The following is a 23116-nucleotide window of genomic DNA, read 5'->3' as shown; positions in this document are numbered from 1 at the left end:
GCTGCTCTAAACAAAAAGGACAATGCTGCTGCTTTGCTCTGCCCAATTTGGCGAAGAATAAGAAATATAAAGTTACATGATAGGCATTACATTAACGAGTTTAAACATGTATATTGTATGCAATGTTGGATCTTTTCTTTCTGTTTCAGTGTCTTCCCTTGCTGAAATGCAGGGCACAAAAAGCCAAAAGAGAGAGAACACTGGGAATACCTGGGTAGGGTAACTGAAAGAGCTGAAAGACCAGGTCAGAGGGGATGGAGATCAATGGCAAGGCAGCTGAGAAAGAGAGTGTAGCATGAGAAACATGGTTAATATGACAAAACCACCACCAACACTGAATTTATCTCCATGAGATAGAGGCTATCCCATTACCCACTTGCTTTTACTATTCACCATTTCCAGAGCGAGTGATAAGGTCACCTCCATCTCCTGAAGATAAACTCAGCAGCCTCAGCATATTCCCATGGATATATGTAGCTCAGTGCAACAGGAGATAGCCAGGGTTTTTTGGGATGTTTTGTTGCAGTTTTCCTTTTTCCTTTTCCCTTTTTCGTTTTCCCTTCTTTCCTTTTTCCTTTTTCCTTTTTCCTCCCCTCCCCTCCCCTCCCCTCCCCTCCCTTCCCCTCCCCTCCCCTCCCCTCCCCTCCCCTCCCCTCCCCCTCCCCTCCCCTCCCCTCCCCTCCCCTCCCCTCCCTTTTCCTCCCCTCCCTTTTCCTCCCCTTCCCTTCCCTTCCCTTCCCTTCCCTTCCCTTCCTCCTTCCCTTCCCTTCCCTTCCCTTCCCTTCAGGCTGCTTCTCAGAGTCTCAGCCCCTCCATTTGGCTGAAGCTATTTGTGAAGAATCAGCAAACACATTTTTCATCAGAAGTGTTCATATATTAATTGTTTATTGTTTTATTTTCCATTAATCAACCCTGGATTTATTAAAATCCTCATTGAATTTATGGGAAGATTTTCAGAGGTTTCTAAAGGAATTGGTCTAGACTCTGTGTTTTTAAATAATATTTCAATAATTCCACCACTGAATAAAAAATACTTTTCCTGTAAGTTTCATTACTATAATTAGGACCTAAGTATTCCTGAGACAAATAATCATATTCAAGAGACAACTGTTGAGACACCTGAAAAGTGGTTTAATGCATTATTCAATAGACTTGCAACGAAGGCAGGCTCATAGTAGGTGCCTCAGCTTGATCTCTTTGAAGTCAATTTCAGATATTGTTCATCTGATAGGAATTCCTTCAGCTGGTATTTAGTGTGAGAATATTTAGTGTTCAGAATATTTATTTTTTTAATTTTTTGAAGATGAAAGTTACATGTGAGTAACCACATGTCTTTGATAGACCTACATGAATAATGTTGCCTGGGGTTCTGTCTGGTAGCTAATAAACTGGGAGAGAATAGAGGACAAGACGGAGCTTATCCACAATACCTTTATTCAGGTGGGGGTTTTTTTGTTTGGTTTTGTTAGGATTTTTTTTGGTGACAGTACCTATCATATTCCTGAGAACTGCTGTATCCATAGCAGACGACCTTTTATTTAGCTGCTTTTTAAAATGCAGTTGCACACCTACTGGCTTTTGTATTGTTGCTTTGTGACAGGCAGAGATTGATGAGCTGCTGAATTATTTTCCACAGGAGCTGTGTGGAATGTCACTTGGCTTCCGATGACAAGTCACTGGGAGATTGCAGTGAAAAATGCAAATTGGTTGATGCAACTGTCAGCATGGCAAAGGGTTGGTATACCCAGTCTTCCTTTCTTGTGTGTTTGTGGTTAGCAGGAGGTTCCACTTTCAGTAATTTATATTTGAAAGTAGCCTTGTTTTTCTGCTGTGGAATTATATTCTAGGTCATAAGGGAATTATGAGTCTGTCTATGGTTCTTCTGAGGCAAGTAGGAAATGCAGGACAGGGCTGGTATTATCCTTCCAGGTTAATGAACTCATTGGATCATGCCTGTTTTCTAAGTAGTTTATGCAGGAAAGTCTAGAATTTAGTAGATACCAGCCCCTGAAAATCAGTGATAGATGAAAGTTCCTGAGTTTAAGGTATGCCTGTACCATGAGTTTCAGTGGGGCTTCTTCGGCCATACAAATACAAACCTGACTCCAGGTTTGTATTAACTCTAAATCCTTAGGCAGATTCTTGATTACAGCTGGTGACTAAACACAGCCCTTTAACCAGTGGTAAAGACAGTTCTTGTCTTCTAAAAGGCTAAGCACTGTTGCAGTGGGGTCTCCTGCAACATCCATAGACAGCAAGGTCTGTGGAAAGAAATAGGGAGTGATTCTTGATAGAAGTTTCAGAGGTCTTTATTTTCCAGCCACATGGCCAGGGGACTGCTCAAAGACTCCGGAATCACCGGACAACCAGGGTCCTCCCCAGGCAGGGGAACACAAAATCGCCAATGGGGAACAGGATTAGGGTACGTGGGAGCAGGGAGACCCCGTGCCTAGGCCATGCCTCTACCCCAGGGTCCCCTCTCCCAGGACCCCATGGCAGGGGGGAGGAACCCCAACAAAGCACATCTTTCAGTTGTTTGCTTTAATGCAAAACTGCCCTGCATCAATGGAAATTTCTGGAATAGGAATTAATCTTGAGTAAAATAGTACTATCAGACAAAAATCCAACAAAACCCACCACAATCAAAAAACCAAAACCAAACCTTTAAATCAAAAAAGTGCGCATTTTTCTGTAAAGGAAGGTGCCTGTATTTATCCTAGTGGCAATTCTAGTCCCAATCCTATGGCACAAGAAATTGTTAAGTAAGGCAGGACATAGGTTGATAATATCCACATCACAGATGTACCGTGAGCATTAAACAAGATGAAGGTAAGAATGAGGATGACAATGCAGAGTCCTGTGTGCAGGCCTAAGGCTTGTACCTGCAAGCTGTTGGAAGCCTATCCAGAGCTGCGTGTGTGCAGAATTGTCACTGATGTACATCCTTCCAGCAAAGTTACACCTTTTGGTTTTGATGGCAATACTCCATAATACAGAGATCAAATGTTGCAAATACTGCCCTTGTAAGAACAATTAATTCAAATTTTGTATTTTTAGTAAAATTATTATCACGCTTTGCCTCTCTAGATATGCTATCATGCTTTGCCTTTCAGTATTTGTTTATAAATATAAAAATATCTTTACAGGCTTAAAAAACATATAAGCACTTTTACTGTATCTCTTTAGTTAGTAAAGTTTACAGGTTGCTTTTGTAAGGTGGCAGATATTTGTAGCTAGGAATATATAAAACATTATACTTTCAAATATAATGAATCCTAATCAAGAGCAGAAACAGCCTTTTATATGGTTCTGCTCAAATACACAGAGGTCACAGGAATATGAACATGACATTATCATCTCCTATTCCTGCATATTTCCTTTTTTTCATGTCCTGTGCTTCCCTGATTGGGACTGTCAGCTATTTCTTTATATTTAAAATTTATTTACAGCAGTTACTGCAACCTTCATGTTCCCATCCAGATGCCTCAAAAAAAAAAGAAAAAAAAGAAGCAGCTGTTGCAAACTGTTTCATCTTAAATGCTTGTGTAGCCTCATTAAGAAGTCCTGAAAGAAAAAATTAACCTTTAAAATAGTAGCTAAAAAATAATCATAAAATAAAAACTATTACCTGAACAAAACTCACCAATCTGAAATTGGTGTAACTAGCATACCACATAATATTTAAGACAGATAATTGAACAACTTCATGGGGTTGTATACTTCTTTGTGGTTTATATTTTAATTTCTTTAGTGCTTCAAGGCTTTTGGGAAAAAAAAAGTAAAAGCTCTAGATTAAATAAAACATTAGCACTTCAAAAATTTTGTTTCTCTTTTACACGTGAATGTTGCAATACGGTGACTGGAAGGGTGGAGCAACAAAAAAAGCGTAGGCTTTACATTTTCCTGTTTCCTGGGAGTGCCCATTTTAGGCTCTGAGTCGTGGCTTTCCCCTCCCCTGCTTTGGTTCTGGGTTTGCTGGGGGTTTCTCCTCCTGCTCCCCATCAGTGGGTCAGGTCAGCCGCTCCCCCCCGGGATCCACCAGGGCATGGGGTGTCCAGCAGCTCTGCAGGTGCTGATGGCTTCACATTTACTGGGCTTATCTCCACAACAGGCATCCCTTTTGAACTTTCCTTTTCATTCACTTTTAATACTTGAACATTTAAATTAGGCTAGTCCCCCCTTTGCCACATGGGTGTAAGAGGAGCTCTAGTTGCTCTACTCACCATGAAAGAGGAACCAAAATTCCTGAAAGGCATCTCCTGCCACCACCCCAGCCACAGTGCATCAGGCTGCTCCTGCCACAAGCCCGACAGGGACAGTTATACTTCCTTGGAGAAACTGAGTTTTTCCTGCCCCATAGCACTGACACCTCACAAATTCCCAGTGCAGCAGCAAAGTGGGCACTGGAGCCTGAATAAACGTCTATTATCAGCGCTGCTCTGTTACGAGTCAAAGTCAGGTGAACTCTGCTCAAAAAAAGCATTTTGTTGAGCAAAAGGCAAACAAGAAAGGGCGTAATGACACTTAAATTTAAAGTCATCTTTTTTGTTGTTGAATCTTTTATAAATGTGTGTTAGGAAACAGTCTTTCATGCTTTGAGTCTCCTGCTTGCCACGCTTACCTGAATCCTTCTCCAGTGTGACTTCAGTTATTTCAAATATAATTCAAATTACCAGAATTAGGCTGCAGAAGAGTGTGATGATTCACTGCAGAATGCAGAAAATTACACAGATGTAAATTACAGGAATTTACCTACCTAAGCAAATTTTTGTGCTGATGAACTGCAAGTAACATATGCAATGGTCTCTCTTTAGTGATCCCTCATTCTAAAAATAACATCAGAGAAATAAAAATACTAACCATAAGATGGATTCCAAATAGCCTGAACTGGCATTTTTGCTTTCATTTCTACATCATTGCACATAATCAGAATTCTGCTCCTCTTGGTTTCAAATTATGACATTAAATTAAAAATTACAATGTAAAAATAGCTAATCTATGTGCAGTGACTGCCTTCTGGATGGTATTTGGTATATGCTTGCAAGTTTTTCCTCCATTTTCAGGATAGCTAACAACTATCCTTTTCCTTTTTTTTTCCTCTTTGTAAGCAAATTAATATTTTGAATCTGCTTGCTTAAAAGAGTTGGGAAAGTACAAATATTGCAAAACTTTTGACAGTGTTACTGGAACTGTGACGTGTCAACGAGAGCCATGAGTCTGCAGTTCGTGGCCCTTCTAACAAAGCCAAATCTTGTTAAATCAGCAAGTCTAGGCTGCCTGTCCCCTTGGTGGATAACACATTGCTCTGCCACGAAGGACTGCCAACAGGTTAAATACAAGGCTCAAATCAAGAACAGGTTTCCGTTAAAATCCAACCAGCTAGGGTTCTCTTTTCATAACAAGCAGAGAAAAGGACTGGAGGGTAGTCAATACTTTCATATTTCCTATGGTGTTTAATAGTATTTTCTATAAGACCAAATCTTGTGATAATAAGCTATACAGGGAAGAAAAAATAGAGCAAGCACCTTTTTTATTAATGTAGTGTAGGATTTTTTTAAAATACATATTCTTGTCTGATTCCTATTCAATTACCCTTCATATTAAAGTCTGAGGGCTTCAAGATTTTTAGCACAATTGCTTATGAAATTTCAGTAAGAGTTTTGAATGGGTAAGAAATAATGGTGAGTGACAATTATTTTTAAAGAAATGTTTGAGAAGCCTACTGTTTTTCTTTCTTCTAAAAAAGAAATCCTAAGAAGTTTGACTAAAATATATTGAAAAGCATGCCTAGATTTCCAGTGCTGCTCAAATCATGGCCTATATGGAAACATAAGCATTCAGCCCCAGAGGTATTATTGCACACAGGTATAAAGTATTTTTTCTCTGTAAAATATTATATCATAGTTACACTCCAAATTATGACATTTCTGGCTCTGGACTTGTACTCTCAATTTTGATTGCCTTATTTGCTTTATATTCTCCCTCAAATTCAGCTTCCTTCTGTCTCTCTGTTCCCTTTGAATGAATTTTTCTTGCCTCCTCAGATTAGGAATAACCTGGGAGGAAACAAAATGGATTATATTTTTGTGCAATTAACAGTAAGTGGAGGGACAAATAAATGGGGTCAGACTGTCATCTCAGGTCACTTTATTTGCTTCATCTGGAATCCCATTACAAAAATCCCAGAATCGCAGTTTTCTGTTATTAATCTTTATTTACTCTTGTGACAGTACTGGACAGGCAGTGACCTTTGAGGGGCTACTGTGGAAGAAATGAAAGGCAGCCCTTTAAACAGCATCCATAGCTGCTTGATGTATGTATATCTACTTCTGAAACATGATCTAGAGGTGGCTGGAGTATCTGCAAACCAAAGGAACATACTTTGGTCTACTGTTTACTGTGTCCCATAATTTGGGGCATTACATTTCCTAGACAGCTGCCAGTTAAGACTCTTGGAGCACTTCCAATTCATTGAAATTCACAGTTCACTAAAGTAGCAAAGTGCACTAGATGGTCAGTGCAGATTGACAATATCTGGATAATTTCTTCGGAAATGTAAGTGAAAAATCAGAAACTAAACAAAATTGGGATTGGAAAAAGAGCCATTAAATTTAGTAAAAATTCTGAGAGTATTTCTGCTTTTGTCTTTCACTCTTTAGCATCTGCAGACGAGCCTGTGACAAACACAATGCCAGCAGTCTCTCTAGTTATTAAAGGTTAAATTTAATTTGATCTGATGAATTACTTTTTTCCTTCCCTCTGCAGATTACTTAGAGGATAAATCCATTTCCTGCTCTTTGCAGGGGGAAAATGAATGTATAACCACATTTCTACTGGCTGTGGATGAACAGGGAAGGACAGTCATTCACAGCATAGAACGGAAAGGTAAGCAGTGAATATTGCTTTTTCTGGGTGAAATCTGATTTAAAACCGGACAAGGTTAGCGATCTCGAAGCAGAGCTCTTTGAAGCAGCACAGCACCTCCTTGTGTTTGTTGCCCTTCTCTGCCCAGCCAAAGAGCTGCTCCTCAAGTACTTATTTAATGCAGTGGTAACATAAATACTTTGCCTTTCATGAAAAATGGGCAGAATAATCCTTAGGCTGTAAGAATAATTTAATTTTTTCAAAGCCTTGTGCAGTTCTAAGAAGATGATACCAAACATCATTTGCATTATATGATAAAACTATAATTCACTTTGAAATGATACATGCTTCATAGATGGACAAATATTCAAAAGACTGTCTAATTGGGTGCACCTGATGGAATTCTAAAATATATTTATAATTCTGTTTAATGTTGCAGTATCATAGAATCATAGAATGGTTTGGGTTGGAAGGGACATTAAAGTTCATCTAGTTCCAAGCCCTCTGGCATGGGCAGGGATGCCACTCTCAGAGCCCCATCCAACCTGGCCTTGAACATTGCCAGCATTGAGGCATTCACAGCTTCTCTGGGCAACCTGTTCCAGTGCTTCAGCACCCCCACAGTAAAGGATCCAAACCTACCCTCTTTCAGCTTAAAGCCATTGCCCCTTGTCACTACATGCCCTTGCAAAAAGTCTCTCTCCAGCTCTCTTGTAACCTGTTTAGGTACTAGAAGGTGCCCCAAGGTCTCCCTACAGCCTTCTTTTCTCCAGGTGAACAACCCCAACTCACTCAGCCCACAGTCATGGGAGAGTTGTTCCAACCCTCATTAAGTTTTTAGTATTTTGCAAAACTAACAGATATAGAACAGATCTCTTTATGTCCTTCCATTTAACATTAGTTCTTCATTTACAGCTGTTTCATTACTGATTTTTCATTAAATCTCCCAATCAGGTAGGACAGGAGAGAACACAGATACCACTTTTCTGCAGCCAAATAGTTTCTCTTCTAGGGAATAAAGATGTCTTCATACCAAATGTTAGTCATGTTTTAGGCAAAGCCATGCAGTCTGTAACTTCCTTCTGTTTTCACAAATGGGGTTTATTTCATTAAGCCTTTGTGTAACCCTTCTCTAGCAAACATGTGAGAATTAAATTGATTTCACTGCACAAAAAAAACCAGCTCCTGCCATTAGAACATTAGTCTGGTTTTGTATAGGTTACTAGTACAGAAAAGGTTCTTGTAATAAAGGTAGTACTAAAGAAGCACATCTCTCAAACTACACCCCCACATCCCTAAGATTCAAGAATTTAAATGTAGGATTTTATCTTTATTAAATACTTTGTTATGCACTTTAAGTAGATTTGACCAAAAAAAAAAAAAAAAGTCTTATGGAAGGGAGAGTTCACTGACCTCTATGTAATGGCCCTCCCACAACACTACAATAACCAATTTCACTGTCATCTGCTGTTCTGCTCCTGGGCCTCAAAATGTGAACTGGGATGGGACTTCAAGAAATTCTCTAGAAATATTATTTCATTTATGGAACTGAAGTCAATATGGCACCAGTAGCCAGAACACCAGCCCACTGCTCAAACCAGACCCCCTCAGAATTAGTTAACTGAGGACATCAAGCAAAAACAGAATGTGAAATGCAATCATGTAAGACAAGCCAGACTGAAGTGAATTTTTTAATGTTATGAAACCACGGTTCTGCAGAAAATTTTGTAAAATAGTAGTGCCCACCAACTTTCATAGAGAATGCTTTCTAATATTAAAAGAATCAAAATTCTTTGGGCTTTGGTGAAGCAAAAACTTCAGTTTTAATTTTGAATCTCTGAAATATTTTATCATAAAATTTATTGCAGAACTTGAAATGCAAAATTCCTTGCAATTGCCCAGTCCAACATTTTCAAAAAGTCTGAAGGAAATTTTTCATCATTGTTTTCATGACAGAAGCGTAGTTTCCTCTATTTTATCAATATCATTGGTGACTTTACCCTGATATAGATCTCATTAGAATCTTTTCTTCTGCAACACACTGAATATCAGTTAATTGAACCAGAGCTCCAGCCATAACATTGTAAAATTTGTAATTTTGTCAACTCAGCCCTGTTTTTTATAATTATATTGACACAGATCTGAAATCAACTTTCTGACTTTTCTCTTCAGAACCTGTGTCTGTATCCAGCAGCTGATAATTCTTGCGGTAAAAGAGCACTGGAATAAGTTAGCAAGTCATTTTTTAAACATTTTAGTGCAATATTTTTCAGCTGGTTTCACAAACCCTTTAGCAAGCTAGTAGGAGAAAAATAACGTGAACTTGAAGAAAAAGGCATGGTCAGCTCATGGCAAATGAGAATCTCAGCACACCTCTAGGCTGTTTTTGATTGCCTAAAATTTATTGATTGGTTATCCGCCGTCATAACTGGTTTTGTTTCCACAGATTGTGCACAGCTTCCAAATATCCCAATGATAGTGGTGGGTGTCACCCTTGCTATCCTTCTCATTGGCATTGTTTTACTTTGTATATGGAAATTACTGGTGTCAGTTCAAGACCGAAAAGAGGTGGCCAAGTTTGAAGCAGAAAAATCAAAAGTTAAATGGCAAACGGTATGTGAAATGTATTGATTTTATATGAGGTTTTTTAATTTGGTTACATGATGCACAACTGCCTTTAAAATTCTCAGTCTTGATTTTGTTCTTTTAAATGGATAGATTTTGCTGGCAGGTTTTCACCACATTTAGTATTCTATAAAGTAAAATTATGATTCTTTTATGGATCAAAATTATCTAGTGTTTAATCTCCTGGCATAATTTCTTCCACATGTAAGAAAATGTGTAAATAACTTTTTTTTATTAGTCGCTTTTAATTAGTACCCTGTCTTTTATTAATCCTAATGAAGTTGTCTGCCTCTATGATTATCAGAGGTGTACCCCTTTGCCCAGAAACAGAGCTGTTTAGGAAAGGGAGGCTGTTCCTGGCCTCTGTCATGATCAAAGCCCACTCACACAGAGCAGAAGCGAATGGAATTGTCCCAAATGTAGGTGAAAGGACAGAGAAATCCAGGCCTTGTTTTCTATCTGTAGCTCTGGGCATCTAGTGCAAGCTTACACCACATGTTCCCTTTTCTTCTTTTTTTTCTGCTCTTGATTTTTTGCCCTTTTGCAAAAGCTTTAGGACTTCTGAGAATCTTTTTTTTAAAAAGCATGTTGAGTAAGCGTTTCTGGTGGGTGTCAGGAGGACAGGCAATGTGTTCATGCAGCTCCCTTCTCCTCCAAAGTCCTGTGATTGCACTTTTTCCAAGAATGGGCACTGTCAGCCTTTCAGCTTTTGAGCTGGGAAAAATCACTAACTTACAGGCGAGGCCACCTGAGAATGTTTTCTTGATCCTTCAGGAGAGCTATGTGTGGTACAAGGGAAGGGATGGATACAGTTGATAGAAGCATTTTAATTTTCTTTTCTGCCACAAGAGTAAAGGATAGGAAATGATTGATGAGAGACCAGGTTGAAAAGCTCAGGTGGGACTTAACCTTCTCCCAGCACACAGAAGTTAGTGTATGTGACAAGAGAACCGTGACAAGTCACATCTCAGTGCTGAGACACTCTCTGTGCTTTTATAATGGTCCAACTGCCAGATTTGATTTGAATTGTATCAGACCCATTTGATGAGGTATTGTTTGATGAAGTGCATTACTTTAATCTGGGAGGCTGATGTGAAGGAAAGCCTGTTCCTGACCCCGGGCTTGTTTGTGCTGCCTGAATTCAGATCAGTCTGAATTTCATTGGCTTGGAACATAAATGAGCTACCAAAAGCTATTCTAAAGTCCTCAAAAATACAACATTACTTCTATACAAACGTTGTGTGACACCCATTTAACCTGGTTTTGTTTGGTTTTGATTTTTTTTGTTTGTTTTTTTGTTTTTTTAGGAAACAAATCCACTGTACAGAGGCTCAACAACCACTTTTAAAAATGTGACTTACAAGAACCAAGATAAACATAAAAGGGCTATGGCTCCAGATTTCTATTAGCACCTTGGACACTACAGCCTTAGTTTTACTGGCAGGAAATCTAAAACACTTGTTTCTTATCAGCTGATTATGTGATATTTGTTTGCAAGTTGCAGTGGTATAACCATTCTGTTAGAGAATATATGTCTTGTGTTGGGACAAATAAAGATAACATATTAGTAGTAAAGGTTAGTAGAAATATTTTTTTTAAATGACCCTTTATTCTTAATGGCCGCATCTTAAAAAATGGCATTACAAATAATTCTAATTTTTTCTTTATTACTGAGGATTATAAATTAACATGTAAGCTTATTTTTTGTTCAATTAGGTATATACAGTGAGCTTTATACTACTTTTTTCATACACACAATCCTATAAATTAGTGTTTAGGAATGCATTTGTACCAGTCTATTTGGTGGGATGGTTTAAATTTAGAAAAGACAATTTGTTTTTTCATGAATGCAGTTTAAACTACTGAGGATTGAGCTTTCTCATATCACCTGTGTAACTGAATAGTTTGTCACCAGAAAAAAAGTAGTGGTATTGCCTGTCTTCTGTAAATGCAAGTTATACAGGAACATTTCTTCTCTAGTTCTTCTTTCTTGTCCCGTTTCCCTCTTTCCTTTTCCTTGTTGCTGTTTGATGTTCTTTAAGGACCTAGTCTCTGGGATTATCTCAGGGAAAGTTACATCAATCCAATCAAGCCTTATTCACTTGCAGTTGTTTTCTACTCCAGGCACAGACTGCTCTTTTTTTTTTTTCCTCTTTTAAATTCTAGCAAAAAGGATACAGAGAAAAAGATAAATATTTGTAAATTAGAGACCCCAGTAGACACACTATTAAACCAGAGGATTAGCAGAACTCCATTTCACCCTTTACGTCCTGTAAATTATTTGGGCGCTCACAATACCCCTCACATGCTGGAGCATCACACAAAGTGGCTCAGGAGCCCTTTACATGCAGAAATGTTCACTCAAAAGACTTACTATCACACACAAAGACAGTACTCTTTTGTTGATATGTCCAAAATTGTGAGGTTCTTTCAATGCCCAGCAGCCGAACTGTTTATTCATGTATGGAATAACATACTTCAGCTCTTTTGGGCTGGGTTGTTTGGTTTGGTTTGGTTTGGGTTTTTTCCCCCAAACTAAACAACAAAAAGATCTATGGATATCACTTCATATTCATTTCCATTAATGAGGATTTTTAAATCCCAGGTTTAGCTAGTTACAAATGACTTGCCATAAATGTTTAAATTGTAATCTGTTAGCATGCATAGCACTGGGCACAGAAAGCCCCAAAAAGTAGCTAACATGCTGGCAATAGAAAAATTATAGCACTGGGCTATTTTAAGCTAACAATAATGAACTTTACTTCTTAATATCTTTCCAGTTGCATTTTTTGCTACTCTGAAACAGATGGTCAAAATGTACATATGAAGGTACTTAGAAAAGAAGACTAAGAAATCAAAAGTATTTTGGCACTGTTACAAACAATCACAGACATTCCTTAAGGTAAATAGGGAATTTGATCTGAGAAAGTATTGATCTGAATGTATTGGATCTGAAAAAGTTGATGTCCATTTTGTAATAAATATTTACCAAGTCTGTGCAACTTCAGTCTCCATATGCTCCACAATTTCTGGAATTGAGACTGGTATATTAGCTAGCTCTGACCATGCCTGTTTTAGGGCCTGATCCAAAGCCTACTGGAGTCAATGGCTACAGATGTGGATCTAGTTTCAGTGAAACTATTAGTTTTGGTTTACAAAGATTGTTTTGGTTAAACAAACTGGTTAATACTGTCTATTAGTGAATTAGACCCTATAGTACATATTTCTGTGCAAAGAGAAATAGTATCAGATGCCTTCAGAAAGAAGGTGATGCTATAACCACGTATTAAGTACAAAATTATAGCCGTGTGATGGAAATGATGGCTGTGATTAAGCTGGAACAGATTCACATCTGTGCTCTGGTATTCCTGCCTATCTCACAGTGGAAACTGCACAGATAAAGGCTCACATCTGTGGCCCTTCCAATCACTAGACTCCCACAGATGTCAGTGCAAGTTACATGTGGGACCAAATCCTGTTTCTCTGGCACATGGATAAACTCATGGGATGCAAAGTTGGCCCCTGATTCTGCTCAGATTCCACTTGGGTCAGAATTGTCCAAGGGACTAGGGAAAGCTGGATTTAGCCCATGTAGGTTATCTGTTACTCTTCTGTTTCTCATGTAGAAGTTATCAAATTATAAACTTTCTCTGAAAGAAATTAAAATATTTTTATTACTTTTTAAGTAATAAAAATCTATACTGTTTATTAAATACCTTTTAAGTTCTGCTTCTGAGATCTGATTTTGCTGCTCAATATTAGGTTTGAAAGCCTTTCTCCTGTAGGTCAACCATTTCAATATTCCAACATATCCCAGCCTTCAAATGTTAACAACAAAGTGGTATTTGCATTTCATATCAAACACTTGGTGCTCTACATTCCCTGTTCCTACAGGAGATCTCGTTTCACAAACCTCGCTCTCTTCCCATCACTTGTGTCTTCTGATCATCAGTAGAGATCCAGTTTGGTATGTTTCGAAGCCCATTCCTCCTCCTAAAAATCTCTCTCCAAATTATCAGAGATGTACAGGAATCAGGCAGGATGATTTGCAATTTCCCTGCTGTGACTGTACTACAAATTTTCTGCACACCTTCCAAGTTGTCAGGATGGAAATCACTCAAAAATTTAAGAATTCATCAGAAGAGAGAAAACAGAAGGACTTGCTGAGGAAGGTTTCTATTATTGAGGGATATCAACTAACTTGACTCATTCATATGAGCCATCCTTTTAACAGCATTAATTTAGATCATAAATTTTGACTAAACTCCCAGATTTCAAAAACTTTGAAGATCTTACTTGGCAGTCACCCTAGAAACAAGAGTGGTATTCATCCTTTTCTATTAACTATATAATTTCCATCTGTAGAATTTGTGTGAAAGTTCATATTATTCTCTTTTTTATATTTTTTTCTCCACCAAGCTGTAAGTGAGTTTGTGTGTGGTGAGTGGGATGAAAAAGTCTTTCTGCTGTTTTCACAAACACTGTTTTGACCTGAGGCTGGACCTTGAGAGTGGCCAAAACATTTTTTAATAGTAATACTTTTATTCACTAAAGAGTTAAACTGAATAAAAGAATAATCATTAGCAATTTTAATGGTGTTTGTATATCTTACACACCCTATGGAATAGTAATTTCACTAATGTCTGTTAAATGGATAATTTTTCATTTGATTTATAAAAGGTGCATGTTAATTGGTATTATAAATGTCCAGACTGCATTCAGCTTTGTTTTGTAATGTAACTAGTGGGGGTAATGGGTCTGGGTTACAAGATTTGGGTGTCAAGTGCAATACTCTCCATGTCTCATCTGCCTTTTTGTAGAAGTTCAAGTTTGTTTTGCAGTGTGTATAAGGGAGTTATTGTCCCCCAAAACTTATCACACACAGTCTGTAAATAAAAAGAACAGACAATTTTTAGCTTCATCTATTTGAAAGAAACCAGCAAATCCTTCAACTTGTTTGTGTAAAAAAAGGAGTTATTTGACCTTGAATAAAGAGTGAAAAATTGAATAATTTTATAATATGTTTTCTTGTTGTTCATTCTTCATTTTCTATTTTGGCATGTGTCTTTATCACTGTTTTCACATGATTTTACAAATCTTAGCACATTTCTCAAGCTTTGGCATACGCTAGAAATTATTTTCCTCCCCACTTTTTAAAGACAGCACATGAAATTTAACGTCTAGATTTTTTCATTTGTGATCCTTTACTTTTCAAGGAAATGAGTTAATGGACGAATGTTGCAAGCAGCCTATTTCTGGAACACTGATCGATGACATATGGCATTCTTTCTTTCTTTGGAACTAGATGGTCTTTAAGTTCCTTTCCAACCCAAACCATTCCATGATTCTTTTGTACAGATCTCCAAATTGCACAAGTTTCTTAAAGCTAAAGATCCATCAGGGTAACAGCAGCAATATCTTTTTGGAAATATACAGCAAAGTGCATATTTTCTCTTTAGTCCTTTCTTAAATGCTGGTTTATAAATCTTCAAATATGAGACTGACTATATATGTGATTTACCAGAAAGCAAAATATCTAAGAGAACAAAAAAATCTACATGTACTCATTTTTATTGAACACAAAGTAAGGTATCTAATAGGAGAATTATTTTGCCTGAGAAGAAATTGGTTAAAGAAAGAGGCAAAGTAAAATGCCTTTGGGTTTCTCCACGTACATATTTTCTAATGAGCACAGTAAGTGTTTTTATATTAGCTGTGGGATTTTGGAGTCTAATTTTGGAGTGTGTAAGCATGGCGAGAAAACATGATCATCTCTTGTGGGAAGGAGTGTACAAGGTGCAAAGGCACACCCTCTCCCAACCTGTGAAATCATGTCAGCACTGAGCCAACATTATGCCGTAGAATTTCTGAAGCACATATATTTGTTCCAAGTGTTACACCCAGTCAAGTTTTTTTCAAACTAGACTGATAGTACTTTATTTGTGGTTTTCTGTTCTCCCTGAGTTGTTCATAATCTTGTAGTAAATTACAAAGCTTAAATTTTCCTAACACTCATTTCTGGCCACTCCAGTTTATACCAAAGCCAGGCCCAGCTCACCGACCCTCCTGTTTCATGCACTGTTGAATCAGCAGGATGTGCAGAGAGGCAATGGGACCGAGCAAGAGGGGTTTTGGTGGTGGGCTGGCTGGTGGGGCAGTGTGGGCATTCCACCCTGGAGGGAACACACTGGCTGAGGGCCTTGTGCCTCTTGAAAGTATCATTTTTCCTGGAGCTGATAAAAAGTTTCCTTCATGCTTCAATGTCAGAATCAATGTTCACTCCCATTTTTTATAGTGGAGCCTGTGTATTTTCTATTACCCTGATTTATGAAGCTTTGTTCTCATAAAATAAAGAGTGTTTGTGCTTAAGGAATTGTTTAGCACAGGGTAGAGGACACCTCTGGCCTAACAAATCAGGCAGGAATGGTCTTGCATACAAACCTGTCTGCATATACTTAAAAAAACAGGAAAAAAGCTATCAGTCTCTCAGATGCATTTAAACCAGGAAACAAAGGGTGTGAAAGTTTTATGGGACTTATATCTATTCTAAAATTTTTACTAAACTTATAGGATGACTTTATTAGTTTGTTTAAAAACAATAATATTTGTTGATCACAGTATGTGTAATTTCTGGTATTGAGCACAGTGAGTCATATGTTTGTTTAGCAACCAAATTGACAGTGTATTAAATATTAATAGCTTTTTTTTGATAACACATTAGGCATTCTTTTGGTGGCAAGTCTTTGCAAAAACTGCTCTCTTCTATTGATTTCACAGCAAAACACAGCAACATTCACTAAAAAGAGTGGAAAAAAATGTCAGTGTTACATCGAAGGATAATGATACACAAGGTAAGGTTTTGCCAAGGATCTCAAATGGAAAGGATAAGGTGGAGAAAGGCTTTGAGAAACAAACAGGGTTGGACCAGAGGCAGCTCTGGCCCCACTATCCATTTATGTTTTATTGCAAGTATTTCAACACTGGATTTTTTCCCTTAATGCCTTCATCAAATGAACTACATGAACATCTGCCTGCTATTGAATTTGATATAAGTGCCAATCAACAGCCAGACTGACATGCTAGATTTATAGTAACAGTAAAATTTCTACCCATTATTAAATCATATACTATTACAAACTATTCTAGACTTGTGTCAAGTGAGCATTTACTGGGGGATGAGGGATGGAGAGCTTGGAAAGGTTAGTTGGTGAATCCTCTTGGAAAGGATTCAGCTGGGGATGGCTCACGTGGCACAGTAAGAGCCACACAGGTAGTAACTCTCTCCATCTCATGCCCGTGAAAGAACAGCTGCTATTTAGCAGAGTTTAGAAGCATAAACTCATAGTAATGCTCTTGTCACCCTTTAAAGGAGTTTTTCACGTTGAAAAAGAAGTTTCTACTCTACAGCTAACAAAGAAAACTAAGAAGTCACATCTAGAAAAAAACCCCCACATTCTGACTAATGAACATATAACTGGCAATTCACAGCTGGGGACTTGACTTAACCTCAAACTGGCTGGTACAGGCTGTTCTGTAAGGTCATGTTACTCAATGTGAGCTGACGGGGACAGAAACTGCAGAGCCTGGTGGCTGCAGCAATTACCTGGGAGCATGGGAGACGGGAGGGGTGTGACAGAAGCACACAGGTGGGGCTGCCAAAAGGAAAAAGGGAGTCACTGGTCATGGTTGGGATATGTCAGAGGAGGTAGGGAAGGTGGTAGCAGTGCCTGTAGTGACTATAACCAGATGTAACATGACTGGCAGAGCTGATAAATGAGAGTAGTTCTGTCTCTGGAGTAAACAGAAAAACTTTTAAGTGAAAGGGAAGGTGAATGCAAACTGGGGAGTTGATTTGCGATGCTTGGATTTTTCAAAGCCAAACAACATGTAGGACAGTGCCTCCAAAAAATATGGGATTATTGCTTTCTGGACACTGCTAATGCAAGGCATATTGGGCCTGCTTTTTCCTCCCAGGTGTTCTCTGGTTTGGTATTCCCATTCTGGCTGGTTGGGGAAAAAAATGAGACCTGTCTTCAGACTCCAGATTATGAACAGGAGTTACTGTGTAAGGAGGTGCTGAGCACATGATACACTGGATCCGTGTGTGTGCCTTGCAAAAGCAATGGGTTTGTAAGCAAATTGAATTAGTGTGAATTTAATGACAGCTTTTATTTTTGGATGCAGGTAATGAGCATGCACTGGATTCATATCTCTCTACAGATCTCACACAGAAGGTGAAGTCTAAGAAAAGAGAGGGAAAGGAATTGAATGTTTGTGTAGAGTACCTAAATAGCAAAGGCAGATCAGTTCAAACAAGTGCATATGTGTATATGCATATATATATATATATATATATATATATGTACATGGGTACAAGTATACACAAAAAGAAAGAGAACAGGTCATTAACAGAGAAATTAAGAAAAAATATATATGGAAAGTGGGTTCCAGACAGAAAATAAAATAAAGGTTCCAAATTACTACAGCAAATACCTTGAAGGAAGACAGGTAAAGCCTCAAACAAGCAATCCCCCGTGCCCCCTCCGCTTCAAAAAAAAAAAAATTGGAAAGTTATGCCACTTAATGTGCAAGGTATTATAAACTGCCATCAAGTTTACTTCAGAAAATGTTGCCTACCGTGTTGGTTCTACAAGCCACTATGCCAGCCAAGATGTCTTATTATTGTAAATAAGTAGGTATAGCTCAGCTGTAAATGGCCAGGTCAGTATAACTGCACTACAAAGGATTTACCAGTTTGGTCAGAACAAAATAGATTGAGGATAGTAAAAAACTGTTTAGTCAAAGAGAAAGATCTGAATACAAAAGAAAAAATAGCAAACCCACTTAGATTTAATAAGTTGCTAATTTGCATTTAACCAAATATTTAGAAAAATACTTTGATAAGTTAATTATTAGGAATACATAACCAGAATGTGATTACTTTGATCTTGCTGAAATCAGCAAAAAAAATCCACCTGAAGTGGAGCTCCTTCCCACAGCAGCCTCATTTTTGTTCTCTGGCACCATTATTTTTAAATGTTGTATCATGAACAGAGCACAATTTCTCAGTGTGACCCAGCAGCAGGTTCTGGAGCAAGAAAGCATTTTTCTGGAGCTCAGTACTCAGAGCAGTGGCCAAACACTCCTGAGGAAATGTAGACTGTTCAGAATGGCCAGATTTTCATAAATGGCTCATTAACAAGCTTCTCTCTCAGAATCTGAAAATTTCAGAAGGCTGCAGCTTTCCTGAGAAGAGGTACATCACAGCTCCATGAGAGTTACAATCCTTCTGTCTTGCAAAGCCAGGTTACTCCTGGACCAGCTTCTGCAGCAGTATTTCCTGCTGTTTGTTCTGTCAAGACATTTTTGTCATTTGTTAAATGGGGAGAAACACCTCCACTTATCTAGTTCTAAGTATTTGGCTTCTCTTGCTTCTCAAGTCTTTCTTCTACCAAACTATCAGAGATTTCCCCAAGCCCAGAGGCTTCTGTTTTCCATCCTTGTATTATGATTGAGGTAGACATGGGGGAACAGTCTCAGTTCAGTTATGCTCCAACACTGCATTTGGTTTTCTTTACACTTATGTACGTTTATATACTTACTTGTCTGCTATGCATAAAGGACAGAGCAGAAACTGCTTTTGCAGATTGAAAACAAACTGTCCCATGGATTCCCGTAAAGTTACTCTATTTTTAACCAAGAGGTTCTGCTTTTGACTTTCCCCAAGACTGAAACTCAGCGCAAGGGGGGCAGCTCCTGCAAATATTCGACTGAACACAGAGACGAACAAAATGGAAGATGACAATTATTTTTACCCATGCCAAAACATAAAATGACTTCGAGGTCAAAGCTCACCCAGCTAAAAAAACTAGTCTCCGAGTGGGGCTGGGACAGTGGGGATGCTCAGGTACAAACAGCGAACCTGGGAACACGGACTGTGCTGACGGTGACCTCTCACCGCCAATGTCTCTATGTGTTTTCTGGTTCTTTTTAAGATAAAAGTACTTGGGGTACAGGCAAGTAGCTATTTTCAAATGGAAAATAAGGTTATTACAGAGAGGTTTGTCCGCTTGAGTCCACAGCTCTGACCTGGGCAGACGGCCCGAGCTGCATGAGCGGCATTTCCCATGCCGGTCCGGCCGAGCGGTCTCCGACTCGGGGAACGCGGAGAGCTCGACGGCGGCTCCGGGGCGACCTCCCCCGCCCCCTCCCGCAGCCCCACGGGGGGAGCCCGCGGGCCGCCCCCCGGGGCCGCCCCTCCTTCGCCGCCGGGGTGGGATCGCCGTTCTGCCCTCCCCAGGGCAGGGCCGGCGGGTCCGGTCCCGCGGCGGAGCGGAGCAGAGCGGCAGCGGGCGGGCGCAGCGCCGGGGCGATGCCGGCGGTGAGGCTGCGGCTCCTGGCCGGCTGCCTCCTGCTGCTGCTGGGCCGCGGCGCCGCCGCCCTCGGCCGGGACGCGGTGCCTTCCCTGCGGAGTGAGTGACGCCTCGGCGTGGCCCGGGGGTGGGGAGCGGCGCGGGGGGCCCCGGGACTGGGCAGAGCCCTTCGCCCCGGGCGTTCCGAGCCCCGGCGGCTCCGAGCGCTCCGGGACGAGGGGCGGGGGCGGGCGCGGAGCCCCTGGGGACCTGCTCGGCTGGATTTGCTTCGCGCCCTGTGCGTCCTCACTGCTTCTTATTCCGCTGCCCATTGCGGTCCTCCGTGCACCCGGAGGGCATAGGGATGTTTTTTTTACTCATTTCCAGTAAATCCCAGTTACTTTATTATCACATAAGCAATTCTCGCTGCTTTTTTGGAGGGAAGGAAATGGGAGGTAAGGAGGAAGGAAATGAAGCTATCGTGCTCGCCTAGTTTTGTTACAGCCGTTTATTCCCGATTAGCTGTGTTGAGCCCAAGTAAACAGGAACCTGGAGGTACTGCTCAGCAATCAGCTCTTCATCTGGGGCTGCACATCAGCTCCAGGCTTCGCTTCTGGGAGTATGTTTCTTGTCACCTTGTCCTTGTGTGGAGGGGCCTGGATGTAGGAGAAGCAGATCTATTCCAAAGGCTTTCCTTCACCCATTCAGTTTCTAAAGCATAGATTATCTCCTTTCTTCTTTGGGTCCTCTGAGGCCTGCAAGTTCACAGAGCTCCATTGCAGCTCTTCATCTGCAGGAGTTTGGGCACAGACCTCTCCCTGACACCAGGAGCTTTGTAACAAAACCCATCTATGTGAGCAAATGGATGGTGTAGCTTTGCAAGCTGAAAGGAGGTGAGCGTGGAGGAATTCCCAGGCTTGATGTTGCTCCAGTTGTCTCATTGCCCCACTTGAAGACAGAGCTGAGCTGGAGCTCATGGAGCTGTCACTGAGCCTGCCATCTCTCATTTCTTACTTCTGCGGTGAGCTGGCTGTTTCCTGGCAGTCCTCAGGCCAGCACAGCTCTCTTGCCAGTTGCATTTTGTATGTGGGGAATGGAAACCACTTTTGGAAGGGGGCTCAAGAATTATGGTCTGGTTGTTCTTGGCACAAGTTGCCCCAGAATGAAAAAGGAACGTTATTCACAGAGATCATCCAGATGGGTTATTTGTGTAGGCTGGGAAAGAACCTTATCTTTTCTCAGCAGTCGTTGCAACTCTTAAGAGCCTTACAGATAAAGGCTTTCAAAGGTTGAGAATCCTTCACCTTTGGGTTGTGGTCTTGCCCCCCCACCCCAGGAAGGTGCTGTATGGGAGATGCTGCATGCTGCAGATGTCGATAAACTTTGTCAAACTCTCAATCCAAGTGTGAATCCCAGTATCCTGGTAAATTAACCTCATTAATCAGTGTTTACTAGTGCTAACATTCCAGTTTTTAGTTATCTAGAAAATTAACTGTGTTTTTTGGTCAGCGAAGATAAGACTGCTGTGGAAAAGACATACCCTTAGCATGAGAGGCAGAAACTCTCTGGCCATGTAGATAGAGACACCTGTGTTGCCCATGGAGGATTGGGTTGGCTAAGAAGTATGAAACCAGTACGAACTGCAAAACTTCACTGAAAACTCAAAAGCAAAGGGCCAATCTGGGTATCTCTCACAGTGTCTGATGGGTTTTCAGTGAGCTCAAACACTGAGAGCTGTAGAGGTACCATGGATCAAAGGAAACTTGCTCACCCCTAACTGGTTAAGGACTCAATGTAGGACAGCTGCCAAGTGCTTGAAAGATGCAATTTCATGTATCAGGCTGTATTTTCACCTGGTGCCAGTCAGAAGGGCTTGCTCCTGCTCTATCACAGACTGCCAATCTTTATAGCCATGGGGGAAACAGCCACTGCTACCAGTGCCACAATCTGCAGTGCCACCTCTCTGTAAGTCATAATGTGCTCTATGCAGAATCTGTAACCAAAACCCTCTCCACAATCTATATCCTCTCTGTTCTGTTTGTTGTGTGCATATTATATTGTTGAGCTGATCTCCTGTGTGCCTGTTACACAGCACTGTCACAGTGCTGCTTGAAGCATCTTCCCTTTTTAGGGCCACACCTAAGCTCTATGCACTAAACTCAGACACAACATCTGGGTGGACCTCTGCATCTCATACTTATTTGTGGGCTTTGTCAATTTGAGAGGGATTTTTTATTATCATAGTTAGTGCTTCAGTATGCTAGGTGTAGTGAATTACAGAAATTTGAAAGTATGCATGGCAGAAATTCTCATTGTAAAATTTGAAGGCAAAATGCAAGTGCTGCTCAGGTTCTCAACACATAATTTCTTGAAGCATGAAATAAATATCTCACATATAATGTAAGCAGAAGTCCCTGGGTTATTTACCATTGGATTTCAGAGTGAATCAAGTAGCTGTGCTGTTACAGGCTTACATTTTGCTGATTTCCAGTTCCTCAGCTGCCCTCTTCTTTTTCAGTCTATATGCTCCGTTAAACTTTTGCTCCCAAGACATTAAACAGCTGACTTTTTTCACATACTTACAACATGATGTCACATATTTCAGTGAATTTCTATATGATTCCAAGAAATCTGGGATGTCAGGCTAGCTCCACATCTGCTCTTGTGGAGGGCAGTCACACATGGTTGAAAAATATGTATCTGATAGGAAAGGCATACTTTAACCCTTGGCCACCAGTTCTCATGGTATAACTAAATCCTACTATTTCTGTGTCCTATTGACAATGCAACTTATTTTCTTTCTGTTTCTGTAGTGGCAGAGTGAAGAATGAATATGGCAATGTCAGTCTTAAAATTTTTAGCTTTTACTTTAATTGCACTCTCCAATCTACATTGGGAATTATTTTGCAATATACAGCATGACTTCTTGTAATACTTAAACCTTTACTCTGTTACTGTGACCTTTATTCCCTCTTGGTGACCAGGGGCTTTTTTCTTTAAACAGTCTGATGTTTTTTGGCACCTCTTGTTTTTGTTTGAGGATTTTTTTGGCTATCCAACTTGAGAAATATTACCTGGATTTATTTTTGTGAGCTTGCAACTAGTCCACGTGTTAAAAAAATCAGCTGGCAGTAAATTTAGACCAGTACTCTGTAGTTTTTTGGAGTGTCAGTTATTCTGAAGGATATTTTCATTTCTCTTTCTAAATAGCTGCAATTAAAACATTTGGGTTTTGGTACTATTTAATCAATTTCAGTATTTTACAGACTGAAAGT

The 23116-nt window shown here is 39.9% G+C and overlaps 2 protein-coding genes across 15 annotated transcripts in view; both read left to right on the top strand.

The window, feature by feature from the left end:
• Window positions 1-14510, top strand: part of ITGB6 (integrin subunit beta 6) — a 57834-nt gene extending 43324 nt beyond the window's left edge. For 8 of the 9 annotated variants that reach the window (XM_019290357.3, XM_019290354.3, XM_019290356.3 and 5 more), the window contains 4 exons: window positions 1637-1734; window positions 6766-6885; window positions 9311-9477; window positions 10797-14510. In XM_019290357.3, the coding sequence (XP_019145902.2) occupies window positions 1637-1734; window positions 6766-6885; window positions 9311-9477; window positions 10797-10898 (487 nt within the window). In that variant the 3' untranslated portion in view covers window positions 10899-14510. Of the gene's footprint in view, window positions 1-1636; window positions 1735-6765; window positions 6886-9310; window positions 9478-10796 lie in introns of those variants that run through there. The other variant, XM_039555491.1, reaches the window with a different exon arrangement.
• A 1812-nt stretch (window positions 14511-16322) lies between these two features.
• Window positions 16323-23116, top strand: part of PLA2R1 (phospholipase A2 receptor 1) — a 50289-nt gene continuing 43495 nt past the window's right edge. For 4 of the 6 annotated variants that reach the window (XR_005602338.1, XR_005602337.1, XR_005602336.1 and 1 more), the window contains exon 1: window positions 19862-19961. Coding sequence is in view for 1 of the 6 variants with exons in the window: in XM_039555063.1 (XP_039410997.1) it covers window positions 19862-19961 (100 nt within the window). In the remaining 5 variants the exon portion in view is untranslated. Of the gene's footprint in view, window positions 16341-19822; window positions 19962-23116 lie in introns of those variants that run through there. The other 2 variants (XM_010406901.4, XM_039555063.1) reach the window with 2 other exon arrangements.

This window comes from Corvus cornix, chromosome 7 (genome assembly GCF_000738735.6).
Source record: "Corvus cornix cornix isolate S_Up_H32 chromosome 7, ASM73873v5, whole genome shotgun sequence".
NCBI lineage: Eukaryota > Metazoa > Chordata > Aves > Passeriformes > Corvidae > Corvus > Corvus cornix.
This window is presented reverse-complemented; position numbering and strand designations above follow the sequence as displayed.